Genomic DNA, 14,362 nt, shown 5'->3' on the forward strand with positions numbered 1-14,362 from the left:
GGAAGAATCCCCCTCCTCCCCCGCCCCTCCCTCCCTGCCTTCGTCTCTCTCAATATGGTGCTAATGAGAAGCTGAACCTTCATTTTGACCATGTTCTGGTCACAGATCAGTGTCAGTGTAACACAGAGTCATGTGAGCTTATTAGTGTGGGAGTGTGACAGTAGAGAGAGGGGGCGGGGTCGGGGTCTATGAACAACATTAGCCCCCTGTGCCCCCTTTGTGACCTGCCATTCTGTGTGGTCAGGCCTAGAAAGAGAGGAGAGCTTGTTTACTTGTTCTAGGCTTTACTGTTCTGGAGTTAAAGGACAATACCAGCATCATCCACAGTACTGCTGTTATCACCATCATAGTTTTTAATCCTCAGTCTTTTTGGAATTTGTGGTGTTTATAATTCCAGCTTGCAAACTAATTTTTAACAGCTAATCCAGAGCCAGAGTACCTCCAACACCCACCATGTAAGAGATATTGTTTCTCACTTTTGCTTGGAGGCTTGAAATCAAATCTGGTGCATGTTCTGCAGGGCTTTATGTTATTTATACTAACATATTAGATAGACACATAGTTAGAAATGTCCAAATGCAATTCCAAAAAAGTTGGGACACTGTACAATGCAAAATTAAAACAGAAAACAAGGATTTGCAAATAATATTTTACCTTATTTCAACTGAATACAGTACAACGAGAACATACAAGGACTGTAATGGGATGTTGTATTTAAATACATGTTTATGTGAAGAGTCAGTCCCCCTTCTACAGCTTTCAACAAGATTTCGGAGTGTTTCTGTGGGAATTTGTGCCCATTCATTCTGCAGAGCATGTATGAGGTTAGGCACTGGCTCACAACCTCTATTCCACTTTATCCCAAAGTTGCTCATTTGGGTTGAATCAGGGTTCTGTGTGGGCCAGTCAAGTTCCTCCACACCAAAATCATCAAACCATGTCTTTATAGTCCTTGCTTTGTGCACTGATGCACAGTCATGTTGGAAGAAAAAAGGGTCTACAACAAACTGTTGTCAAAAAGTTGGAAGTATAGCATTGTCCAAAATAATTGTGTGATTCATCACTTCACTGAACGTTTCCACTGCTCCACAGTCCAGTGTCGGTGTGTTTTACAGCAGTGGTTCTCAACTGGTCCGGCCTCAGGACCAGTCTGTCTTATGACAGATTGCAACCAAAGTTTCCAAAAAATTTCAACAAAGCATGTTTAGTTAATTGAATATGTTGCAGTTTGGAGCATGATACCACCAAAACACCTGATGTAAAAAAGAAAAGGAACAAAACTGACTAATTTCATACCCTCTTTCCCCATCTTTATGTATCAATGTTTACAAGTTTTCCGGAGAGCTTGTGAAATTACTTCATTATCATGGGAAAAGTAGCCATTTATTGCAAGAAGAAGAGATAAATTTGTTTAAATATTGATCAAAAATTTAAAGGTGACATATTTTACCCCTTTAAGACAAGTTTATATTGTTCTCAGAGGTCTCCAAAACATGCCTGTGAAGTTTGTTGCTGAGAAAACACTCCAGTATTGGATTGTTGCATGTCTAAAAACCCCTCTATCTCAGCCCTGTTCAGATTGAGCCGTTTCTGTGTCTGTGGCTTTAAATGGTAATTAGCTGTCTGACTCCGCCCCAGACCACACCCCTCTCGGGAAATGGATGCAGCACTCATGATATTACAGACACTTTTTTTTCCAAAGTTTAGACTGGGATTCGAACCATCAATCTCCCAGACCGTAGTCAGCGGGGTAACTCACTGAGATTTCCAGCATTTCAGCTGATAGCTGAGAAGATCAGTAGATGAGGGCAAAACCTTCTTCCAATTGGGGGAGGGCCAACCAAACCTGGGGGCAGGTGCTTAGGCCCCTGGTGAGGTCACTAGATGTAAAATCTGAAAACGGCTTGTTTCAGCACACATTTTCTGAAAGGTGGAGAAAGACAGTGGGAGAGGGAATGGATTTTTCTGGTGCTTGAGGGGATTGTGGACAGGTCAGGGGCACATATTTGTGTTAGAAAAGCCTGAAAAAGTGATTTTTGCATCATATGTCCCCTTAAATTTACCCAATTTCACAGTAAAACAGGGTTAAAAAAGGTATTGATGCATGTCCAATAAGGACAAGTTATTTAACAAGTTACTTTTAAACATAATTGTTATCCAACACTGTCCAACAGAGGTGTTGCAAGCTATGCGACAGCAACTTGGCAAACGTAGCTAGCTACAACAAGCTATTCAACAACCACTTAGCATAAAGAATTAGCTATATCAGGCTAAGCTACCGCAACTCGGCAAAAGTAGCTAGCTACATCAAGCTATAACCATAAACTGTCAACTGTATTTCACCAGTAATATAATATGAAAAAGACTCAGCACCGATGATAAATGATTTTGAGGTTAAAAAAGTAAAAAGATAAGTTTAAAGGCTCATAAGCTGACAAATGTAAATTTATTAGTTCAAAAAGACCAAAACATGAAATTAAAATTGAAAAATAATATTTCTTAAAGGCAAATATATTAGATAGAAAGTCAAAATTATGGGCTTAAAAGGTCAAAATATGAAATAAAATGTGTAATCATGAAAATTAAAGTCAAATTATGATTCAAAATTTTCAATTGTGAGTCTAAAAGGTCGAACTATGGGATGAAGTCAAAGTTTGGAGTTGAAAATATGAGATAAAATGCAAATTGAGTAGTTAAAAAGGTAAAAAAAAAGATACTTAAAATTTTAAATTATGAATCTAAAAGCTGAAAATATTCAATAAGAAGTCAAAATTATGAGTTGAAATGCTCAAAATATGAAATAAAAAGTCAAAATCCTTAGAGTGAGATGCAAAATTGAAAATATGAAATTAAAACACAAATTAATTTCTTTTCCCACATTCCTGACTTCTTATCTATATATTTTTACTTTTGACTTTTTCAGATTTTATGACTTAACAAGGATATCTTAAATCATCAAGGATAGGTTTATATTTTTTATACTTGAGGAAATCAAGAAGCCCTATACTGCATACTGACGGGCCCGTTATAACAGAAATATCATATGATCTTGCAGGCTGGATTTAACTGTTGCACGGGCCAGGTTTGACCCCAGGCCTTGAGTTTGACACCCCTGCTGTAGAGAAATCAAGATTTTTTGTTTTAACGTGTGGGCCAGAGAGTCAATATGAAACTTGAAGGTGAGTTTTTGATCTTACCAAATACGAAGATATTTATACTCAGAAACTCTTTCATGCTGTGTCCTGTTAGAATGGTGATGTGAAAATTATTGTCCTTGATGTCTGTGGCTCTGGAGTATAACATGAATTTGGTCTTGCTAGGATTGAGAACCAGTCTTAAATTAAACAGAGCATGTTGTAATTGATTGAAAGTTCGCTGAAGAGTTTGAATGGCTGAATGGGAAGTACTGGCAAAACAAAATGAAATTGTATCATCAGCATAATGGTGGGTGTTCAAATCTATTATAGAGGATGTGATATTGTTGATGTATATTGTAAAAAAGGTATTACCCAGTTTTGAACGTTGCAGCACCCCTTTTGATAGTGGCAAACACACAGAACGACAATTACCAAGAACCACACATTGATCTCCCTGTGAAGGTAGTCCTGGAACCATTTACAAAACAGAGAGTCAAAACCAATTTCTTTTAACCTCTCAAGGAGCATCAAGCTATGCTACAGAAACTCAGCAAAAGTAGTTAGCTATATCAAGCTATACAACAGAAACTTGGCAAAAGTAGTTAGCTATATCAAGCTATGCTACAGCAACATGGCAAAAGTAGTTAGCTATATCAAGCTAAGCTACAGAAACTTGGCAAAAGTAGTTAGCTATATCAAGCTATACTACAGAAACTTGGCAAAAGTAGTTAGCTATATCAAGTTATGCTACAGAAACTTGGCAAAAGCAGCCAGCTATATCAAGCTTAGCTATCACAATTTGGCAAATGTAGCTAGTTACATCAAGCTAAGCTACAGCAACTTGGCTAAAGCAGCTAGCTACATCAAGATGTGCTAAATCATCTGGCAAAAGTAGCTCTTTATTAAAGCTTTTATATTGACAGCATAAATAAAAATAGTGATCATAAATAGGTCACCTAAGCAGCTTTCAGAGATAGGGTATACAACATAACCGTTTAGATGATCATAGCTTTGAAGATTTTTTACTTTACTCTAAAGCAAACACTAGACCTGTTTTTGAAGTAAAAAATTAGTAATCCATTCTTTTTTAAGGAAGTACAGCTGGAGTTGACCAGAGTGAGGCCTCTTTATAACTTAGAATTTATAGTTAAACTAAAACTTACCTGAAACAGATGAATGGCTGCACCTTAGGTGGCTGGATGATTAAAAACTAAGAGATCCAAGTGTTTACACTGTAGACAGAAGCAGGGGGAATTTTGCTTGATGTCTGATCTGAACACAGTCAGCCACACTAAATGCTTGATCGGTTGGCCATTACCACTGTGAGTCATAATCTGTGAACAAAATGTCAGATTTTGGTACAAGTGTTCTGATTCTTGCTTGTAGTCAGGTAGTGTCACCCTTGGTGTTTCTACTTACATAAACTGTACAAAGAAACCAGTCCATGTGGGGAGCAAAAAAAGTGGAATCAATTTGCTATGACGCAACTTTGGAATTTGGCAATCATCTATGGACAAGAAGCTTTGATTCAAGTCTTCAAATATTTACATACAAGAACAGGATGCAGTCCCCTCTTAGAAGCAGCTCCATTCTCACTTCTGAAGTGGTTAGACCGACAGTAAACAATGTCAATACACTCAAAAGGGAATATTGGCCCAGTATTTTTTATAGTTAGACAAGACCTGATGGGTTCCAAGATTTGGCCCGATGCTAAATGGACAATACATGATAAAATGCCCTCCAGTGTTGTCTAAAAGTGTGCAGGGTGTCCTCTTAGTGGATGAAACCACAACAAAGAGAAAATGCAACAAAGTTCTATAAACATGTTGGTGTAAGGGTTCATTTTTATTGACATCCTTCATTGTGTATCTTTGTTAAATGAATGGCTGAATGCTTTGTAATTCCTTATCATTTTTTTGATTTTTTTTTTTTTTTTTTTTTTAACAGATGTGTAATCATGATAAAAAATTAGTTCAATCTTAACTGGGATTTCTTACTATTTCACTAACAGTGTTTGACCACTTTTGATCAATGGTGCCCCACAGCACACAGGTGCCATTTTCATCATTTTCACCCATGCCCCTCAAACTTTCTGAGTATGCCCCTGATAAAATGTTAAAAATAAGAAAATACATAAACTACTACTAACGTTTAATAAAGTGATGACTGTTGGAGTGTTGATTTCTTCTTAATGTCATGTCTCCTTTTACTAAACATTAAGAACCACAATTACTTTAACACTGGATGCTGTTATGACATTAATTGTATCCTTAAGTGCCATAACACTCATAATAAAGATGTTTATTAAAGACTCTGTATTACTTTAAGCACCTTCCTCTCTATGCACTGCTTCTCTGTTTCCTGGCAACAACTTTTTCAGGTTCTTTTCACACTGCAAATCTAAACCTAGCTTTAGTTTTCAGATAAAACAAAGGAGCAAAGTGCCTCAGAAATCAAGCCAAAACTTTGTCCAAATGAGCCGGATAGTTTGTGTATTTTTTAACTATTATTTTTTATGTGTTTATATTAGTAAATGATGTGTAGGCTCAGAATATTTCAGACTGTCCATTTGATACTACAGTTAACATGATATTGCTGAGATAACAGCATTGAGGGTTAGGGTTAGGGTTATCTATTACAGATAAAAATGGCAGGCCTACTATAAGTGCTTGATATTGCCTTGGATAGGCCTAGATTGTCATTCTAGTTGTCTGAAAATATTAGGCATAAACTATAGCTAAAGGGTACTACTGAGCTAAGCTACTGAAATGTTACGTTTAAAGCGTTGTCAGCCACAAGGGCAAAGTATTGAAAATTGTTTAAAAAAATATGTCCCTCATTAAAGATTTAACTTCAGGTTTGACACAGTGTGTTACTCCTTCATGACTAAAAGAGGAATTTGACAAAAGAAGATGACAACAGTGGGATGATAATGGACTTTTAGGAGAGCTGAAATTAAAGGGGACATATTATGCAAAAATCACTTTTTCAGGCTTTCCTAACAAAAATATGTGCCCCTGGCCTGTCCACAATCCCCTCAAGTACCAGAAAAATCCATTCCTCCACCTTTCAGAAAGTGTGTGCTGAAACAAGCTGTTCTCAGATTTTACCCTCATGACCTCACATGGGGAGTAAGCACCAGCGCCCAGGTTCGGTTGGCCCTTCCTGCTGCAAGGAACTACACTTTCTTACGGTTGGATGAAAGCTGATAAACTACATGTAGCCAATGAGAAGAGGATAACATTGTCCAAGTTTTCGCCATCAAGCAGCTTGGAATCTGTGTTTACTGGAATTACTGCGATAAACAGGACTAATATTGCATACAAAGAAATACTTGGAAAAGTTGACCAACCAGGAAAGCAGCATTTATTTCATATAAAGGACGTATGAACATCTGGAAGAGCTAAATAACTTGTTTAGCCATTCAAATGTTCATTTATATTTTAAACCTCCTGTTTTTAGAATGTCATCATCCTTTCCCTATTTTTTTATATTCTTTCTACAGTCTATGGGGGTTAGCAGGCACGCCCATAGACTGTAGAAAGAATTGGACAAACCCTGTGTGACATCAGCCGTCTGCTTATAATAGGTGGACTCAAACAGCTCTCAAAGCCAATCCGCAGCGGCTTCCATATTGAAATCACAGTCTCAACCGAAACTTCGGATCAACCTTACGGCCTGCCCACTAAGCTCAACTTCCTGCCAGCTAAATAGCTAGCATTCTGGTTGACAGAAACATACCATCTGCCTGTTGAGCGATCCGTCAATCAAATGGGACGCACCAATCAGTCTGCGGTGAGGTTTTTTCCTAAATACAATTGCAACGATTGTGGTACAAAAAAAATCACCCCCTGTACAGTGAGAGCACATGAAGATACTAGCTAATGAGACACATTTGGTTTTTTTGAACCAAGCCATAAACCAGATTATTTCTGGCGTAAACAACGGCTTTTTAACAGGTGTTCAGACGGGACTTCCAGTGTTCCTGCAGCCAGCCAACAGATTCTTTTTAATTTTGAACCAACAAATTGCAGCACTTCCTTTCTTTCTATACTTCAAACTCGTGAAATTTGCAGTTCTATGTATGTACTTATATTTAGTGTACTTACTTATATCAGTGTATTATGCACTCTTGATGTACTTCTTAGGAGTTTACATCGTTTCTTCTGTCAAAGTTTTTACAAAATTGAAAAAAGTCTGATTTTTGTCTGTCCCCACAGAGAAAAACCATCCCTGACATCTATGATTTTGGTAACTATAAGCAGACACCAGTAAGAAGAAGCAACCCTTACAACTGGACCAGACTTGAAAAAGAGCTTCATGTTTACAGTTTTCCACCATGAACCTTAAACTAGCCATCATGCTAGCGAAGGTTGTCACATTCATCTCTTTCCAAGTCGTTTCTCATTGTTTTCTTCCCTTACAGGCCACTTTGAGTTTCCTGCTTGACTGCAGCCACGGCTTGCTTTGAATTAAGACATCTCATCTTCTCCCTCCCTGTGAGCACTTCTCTGTTCTCCTATTAGCTCTCCGAGCCTGATGGGAAAATAATCCTGGACCTGAAAACAATGTCGTGTTGGAGCACCGCGGGGCTGAGACGAGTTGCTGCCAAATGACTCAATCCAAACACAGCACGCTAAATTGGATCATTATGAGAATCTGTCGGAGGAGAAATGAGAATCACACCAGGGCCAAAGTTTATTTTATCATTTATTTCAACACCTTAGTTGTACCTCTATCATATAGTTTATCAGTATATACTGTATTTATTTAAAAGCAAAACTTTATATATGTATATATTTATATATACCTTTAATCTCTGCATACTTACGCTCATACTGTATGTAGTCATATTCATTATGCATTTCACTAGACCTAAAAATACTCTTGAAATCATAGGATGTAATGCTTTCTACACTACTGCTCAATCCTTTCATGTCTCACAATAACCCAACAGCATTGAGGCAACTGAGCATGACAATACAAAGTCATAAATTTAAACTCACACAGAAAAATGCACAACGGGCGTCAGCTTCACTGGGGTCACCACACAGCCAGCAGTATAGAAAGCATTTACAGAAAAGAAAAAAAACCCAAAATCAAACAAAAACAAAGCTTTAAAGAAATGTGTCCACACTACCTGGAAGACAAAGATTCTTAAAAATGTTTACATACTTAATATAATTATCTTTATTATACTATTTATTTTTTGTTATCATTGTTGAAATCATCATTACATATAGATCTATAAATGATGTGTTTGCCTCACAGTTAAATTTACTGCTGGGTATGGCATATTTAAAAAATCCAGGATGCTTTGTCTCCACATGTACAGAATTGACTTTATCAATCTGAAAAAAAAACAAACCATTTTGTAAAGTGTGTATTCCTTTCAGGGATTATTATGTCGAACAAGGAAACATTGGGATTGTCAGCTAGTGAGAAGAAAACAATGTTTTCTGATATTATGTTCTGGAAAAAGGCATCATAAAGAGAAAAGGTGTAGGTCAGGGAAAGCATTTAGCTGACAAACACTCGCGCACAAATTCAGACACGCAGACTCACAGAGGCTGAAGGCTGAGGAGGTCAGGCAGACAGAGAAGCAGTAAAAAAGCCCTTTTTGATCACTGCACCTGCTGTGTGAGAGAGAGCGGTCAACATTATGGCATCAAAGAGGACAGATATCCCTCCTTTGACCTGTGCTATGGCCATAAACGACAACAGAGTCAGAGAGAAGATGAGCTGCAGTTTGAATTGACACCAAACTCTTCTCAGATCCTCTCCTTTCATTAGAATAAATAACAAAAGGTCATTTCACAACTGTTTTTCTAAATATGTTTATGTCCTCACTATGCACAGCTTGAACTCAACACTTATGAATACCCTGAACAGTTTGAAATTAATGATTGCGATAAGCACTTCATACAAAACAAATGGCTCGACTTATGGTCAATCTGTTCAACACGTCAGACATATTTAGTGCTCGCAAAGAACAAACATACAAAGCTTACTGGGGCATACTTTCAGGGAATTATGGCAAATATATAAAAGAATACTATAATAGTCTACTTTACAGAGGCCTGAAGTGGACATGAATGCATACATTTTATTTTCCTCCCTGTGTCACAAGTACATTTTGGTTGTTGTTTGGAGATCTTAACATTGGCTGGTTTCACATTAAGGACTTTGATCCAGGTCCAAGTACACTTGAGCAGCAAGTCTGTTTTATTTGATCAGTGTGAGGACAAGAGTGCCAGCAACAGGCACTGTGCCTGGGTCCACATGAAGAGGTGGTCTTGGGCACTATTCTCTCACTATACTTGGACATGTGAATGCAACAACGCTCAAGTATGGGGCACTCAGAAGAGAAGAGTTGCAACTCCAAACCAGTGATTCTCAGGTGGAGCCCTGACCCAAACGTGGGTCTCAGTGCCATTTTCAATGAGTAATAAATCTGTACCTGGTAAAAATGTTTCAAAAGTCAATAAAGTGCTTTAAAATGTGTCTGTTTTGTTCTTTCCCTTTCTTCTTTCATATGCTTTGTATGTCATGAGGTACAACTACACTATTTTTTACTAAATATATCTGATTGGTTAAAAATATTCAAAATTTGGGTAGCAGTGTCTCAAACAGGCATTGGCGGTGGGTCCTGAAGCATCTAAACATCACCTGCCTCTTCAAAAACTGTTCTATCCAAGCAGCATGAGCCTGTTTCTGATGTGGGAGTAGGAAGAGTTTCTCAAAATTTAAAACCGACTTCACTGATACTGCCACCTACTGTCAGGAGGGGAAAGTACAAGAATATGATAAAAAGTGCAGTAGATCTGGCTGGAACTTACTTAAGTAAAAGGGAAATTACTGGTCTATAACTTTACTTGAAGTTTACTCAGAGAGCTAAGTAGTGAGTAGTTCCTTTTAAACCCAAGAGGTTGGGGTTGAAAAGTAAACTGATCTTTCATTCATGTTCACTGCAAAAATAACAAGAGAAAATGAATCTCCTTCCAGGTTGTTTATTATAAAGGTGTACTTTTCATTCAAGCATAGTGCAACAGCAACCTTTGGATGTAATGCCGAATCATCCTCTTGCTTGTTGCTGTTGTCATGTGGTAGCAGAAGCCAAATACTTTTTGGTTTTACATTGTAGCCAGAAAGCTTAGACACACTTGTGTCAGGATAGTCTGGTTGTAGACCATTCATCTCTGAGAGCCACTCTCACAGACCGTTAACCTGACACACTGCATATCTCAGAACGCAAAATACACGCCAAAACTTTCAAAATAAAATAGGATTAAACTTCTCCTTAGAGTAAAGGTAAGGGGTAGGATACCAAAAGTTAAACGTTAAAAACCTGACCTATAAAACCTGATTACAAAACATTAAACAAAGCTGAGTAAAGTCACTTATAGGTGACATGATAACATTCTAATGCAAGCATAGCTTAGGTAGGTTAGCTGCATATGTCACATAGTTTGCTGTGTAGCTAACATAGCCACACAGCTAAAGCTAAGCCCACAAAGTAGCTAAATTGTGTCTACATTATCTATGTAGCTAAGTTAGCTTTGGCTATGTTTGCTAAAGCTAATGTTGCTAAAGCTAACTTAGCTAAAGATAATAAAGCTACACAGCTAGCGCAGCCATTTATTTTTATTTAACCTTTATTTAACCAGGTTAATCCCATTTAGCTTCATAGCTAAAACTAAGCTCACAAACCAGCAACATAAACTATATATCTATACTATTTATGTTGCTAAGTTAGCTTTAGGTACAGTATGTTTGCTAAAGCTCAGGATGCTTAAGATAATTTAGCTTTGGAATACAGAGCTACGCAGGTAACATAGATAACGTAGTTAAATCTAAGCTCACAAAGCAGTTATAAACTATGTAGATATGTTATCTACATAGCTGAGTTAGCTTTAGCTATGTTTGCGTTATCTTACGTTGTTAAAGCTAATTTAGCTACATTGGCTTATGTAGTAATGTTAATTATGTAGCTAGCACAGCTACGTTAGAGCTAAAGCAAGCTAACGTCGGTGTAACAGCTTCTAAAAAGGGTCCATACATAATTTAATCCCGGATTAGACCTCTGAATTTTTTTCTCCATTTTACTTATGAAATGTCTTAGTCTGTAATGTTTGCAATGTGGTTATTTCATAAATGTAACTTATAAACTTTGTTTATGAATAAAGTTGAATCAAAGAAAAAATCTAAAACTCGAAATAAGTTGTACCAACAAATTGTGGCACTTTCTCTCTGAGATACACGGCATCTCAGATGAACAGTCTGTGAGAGTGGCTGTCAGCCAGACTCCTCTCATTTTTGTTGCCATTTAGTTTAAACTGTGTCTTCAGTAGTGGGTGTTTTTCAAAAGTACTACTCTTCCCCCCAAATGTACTAAATTAAAAGTAAAATTACTGGTATTTAGAAACTACTAAACTACTAACGACTACAAACATATTATAAAGCTACTCAATTACAGCAATGTAAGTAAATGTAAGTTACTTTCCACCCCTCTCTACCTTATCGGATTTTGTACAAAACAAAGCTCTGAACAATGTTACCAATTTGAGAGATTAAATGGCCAGGACAGCAGTTTATCTATTTTATACACTGTTGTTGCTCTGCTTGTTTTCTCACGTTCTGCATCTCCTTATTCTTGTTTCTGTTGGCTGTCCATCACAAGTCTGGTTTCCTAAATTTCAAATTCAAAGTTTCAAAGTGCTGTGCTCATGGTGGATTAATATGGGATCTTTAAAATTAAGAATATGGTCTAGACTTGCTCTCTTTGTAAAGTGTCTTTGGATAACATTGGTCATACATTTTTACGACCCAAACATTGATTGACTCATTAAAAGCAGCCCAGTAGGGGAGAGGGTAGGGTGGAGGAAGAGCGCTCTTTCTTGGTATGAAACAATCGTGACTAACGGGAAAACGCCCTCATTTATCTTGCTTTCTTGAATAACAATGCTTGTTTTCCAATGACAGTGATGATGATCTTGAGAAAAAACGGACCTGTTATCACAGGGAAACCAGCCTTACAGTCCCAGAAGATAGATATCAATAAAACAACAAGCTGTGTACTTTATCACAGGAAAATGGCAAAATTAAATATATGGATGCATTTCCTCTTATGGCTTCTGTACCTTTTCTTCTATTGTCATTCACATAACTCTCTCTCATATATTTGGACTTTGGCTACTGTACTCACCACCTTTCCATGCTCTGGTCTGCTTAAAGCTACAAAACTGATGTTAGTATGTGAATCCTGTGTGTCTGTCTCAGACGCAACATTTGATCAGGGTTTACCCTTTATGCAGCAACTTTTCAACTTTTCACTGAACTTTCTCAGTGCTGCCTGGCAGCAGATGGTGTGAGAATCCATCTGTCAATGTGTGCGTGAGACTTTGAAAGTGTGTGTATATGCATGTTTGTCTTTTACAGCACAAAATGGTGCATTAATTAAATGCCTGTCCATCAAAAGTTTGAAAGTGTATCTTCAGTTGAAGAGTATCATTTTTATATGATTCCTAATTTCTTTACCAAAAGTCTTTCCACAAACATTTCTCTACAAATTTGCAAGAATAGACTGCTCCAAACATCGAGCATTTAGTCCTTTAAACACAACCCGCTGATGTCCACTGTTCTTCTCATGCACATCTTCTGTTATTGTTCATCTTTATCCTTCTGTTTCTCTCCCTTCCTTTCATTGCTTTCATCGACTTCTCTCCCTCAGTCTGTGTCTCGGGGAGAAGTAGAGACATGCAAAGGAGAGGAGAGACGCCTGGGGAGAGAGGGAGGGCAAATAAAAGAATGAGAATGGGCGGAAATGAAATAAAGATGGTGTAAACTGAATACTGGTGATAAAAGAGTTTAATAAAAAAAGAAGAGATGAAGATAAGATGGGATAACTTATCAAATTATATACAAGTAATAAAGAAGGGATGGTGAAGCTAACTTTAAAGGAAGGAATGAGACACTTTCCTTCATCATGTAGCGCTTCCTTCATGACCGAGTCGCCTCTACGGGTTCCAGAATCTACAAGTCCTCCCTCACCTGTCTGTGAGTTTCTTTAACGCCCTCTCGATGTTCATTCGATGTCCCACTCGTGTCACCCCCAGGTCCAAGAAGTCATCCTTAGTGAGCGAAGGCAGATGTGACCCGTCTATCTCATTGTCTATAAAACGCTCCCTGTGTTCGCCCAGGTTCAGGTAAACCAGCCAGTCGGCCACGTCGTACTTGGTCCAGAAGGGTAAAGGCTTCACAGCGAAGGGCTTGGCCGGAGGAGGAGGGGTCAGATGGGGGTAGTTTAAGCAGGACGGGCTGGGGGGTAGATGCATGGGGGAGGAGGCTCCGGAGAGAAAATGAGTTGGGGACAGAGAGCGGGAGACGAGTAGAGGGTTTGGACTTTGCACTCCGGATGGGGAAAACAGCGGAGGAGTTGAAACGCCGTAGGGGTCTCCAAGAGGGAGGCCAGGTGACGGAGGAGTGAGGGGTCCTGGAAATTCAAAGGGGTTACTGTAGACGGGTGTACTGGGGAGAATAGGAAGGGAGGAAGGTCTGGGAGGGGCGGGGCTCTGCTGTTCAGTGTTATAGATAAGAGGGCTGGGGGCTCTTCGGCGGGACACTGAAGATCGCATCTCTTTAGTTGGGCTGCACTGGAAATCAAAGGTCTGCCTGCGCATCTTGGACCGATGCTTAGGAGATGTCGGGTACGGGCAGTATGTTGGGGAGTGGGGAGGGTGGGAGTGAACGGGGGAGGAAGGCATCTGTGGAGATGGGGAACGTGTCCAGTTACGCTGAACTGGGACGTGGGGTGAAGGGGAGACTGAGGGAGTGGCTGAAAGATTGGGTGTCAGGATCTGTCGATGCTGCGGGGAGGAGGTGGGTAACGGTGAGGTGGAGCGGCCAGAGGGAGGGCTGTGAAAGGCATCGGTGAAGTCAGCAGAATACCTGAGAGAGACAAAAATTTAGCTGTAAACTTCAGTCCAACAAACTTCTGTTAAAGCTGTATTTTTCTACATCAACTTTTATTGCATCATTAAATGGAGCTTTCTACTCAGTTACCAGTCACCACTCATTCATACCTCTTCTTTCTTCCGTTCTTTCTCTCTCCCATTCTGGTGATCAGCTGATTATGGGAATTCACTCTCTTAAGCACTAAGCTAATAAGATTCTGCCACAATTTCATTTGACCAATCATCATGCACCTGTTGTGTTTTAAATCTGTC

The 14,362-nt window shown here is 38.7% G+C and overlaps 1 protein-coding gene across 2 annotated transcripts in view; it reads right to left on the minus strand.

Moving 5' to 3' along the window:
* Nucleotides 1-7,706: 7,706 nt before the first annotated feature.
* The window catches only part of LOC121528382 (SH3 and multiple ankyrin repeat domains protein 1-like), a 64,309-nt gene continuing 57,653 nt past the window's right edge, over nucleotides 7,707-14,362 (minus strand). For both annotated transcript variants that reach the window (XM_041815824.1, XM_041815823.1), the window contains 2 exons: nucleotides 13,188-14,084; nucleotides 7,707-12,915 (listed from right to left, as the gene is read on the minus strand). In XM_041815824.1, the coding sequence (XP_041671758.1) occupies nucleotides 12,864-12,915; nucleotides 13,188-14,084 (949 nt within the window). In that variant the 3' untranslated portion in view covers nucleotides 7,707-12,863. The remainder of the gene's footprint in view (nucleotides 12,916-13,187; nucleotides 14,085-14,362) is intronic.

The sequence above is a fragment of the Cheilinus undulatus genome, linkage group 20, assembly GCF_018320785.1.
Source record: "Cheilinus undulatus linkage group 20, ASM1832078v1, whole genome shotgun sequence".
Classification (NCBI taxonomy): Eukaryota; Metazoa; Chordata; class Actinopteri; order Labriformes; family Labridae; genus Cheilinus; species Cheilinus undulatus.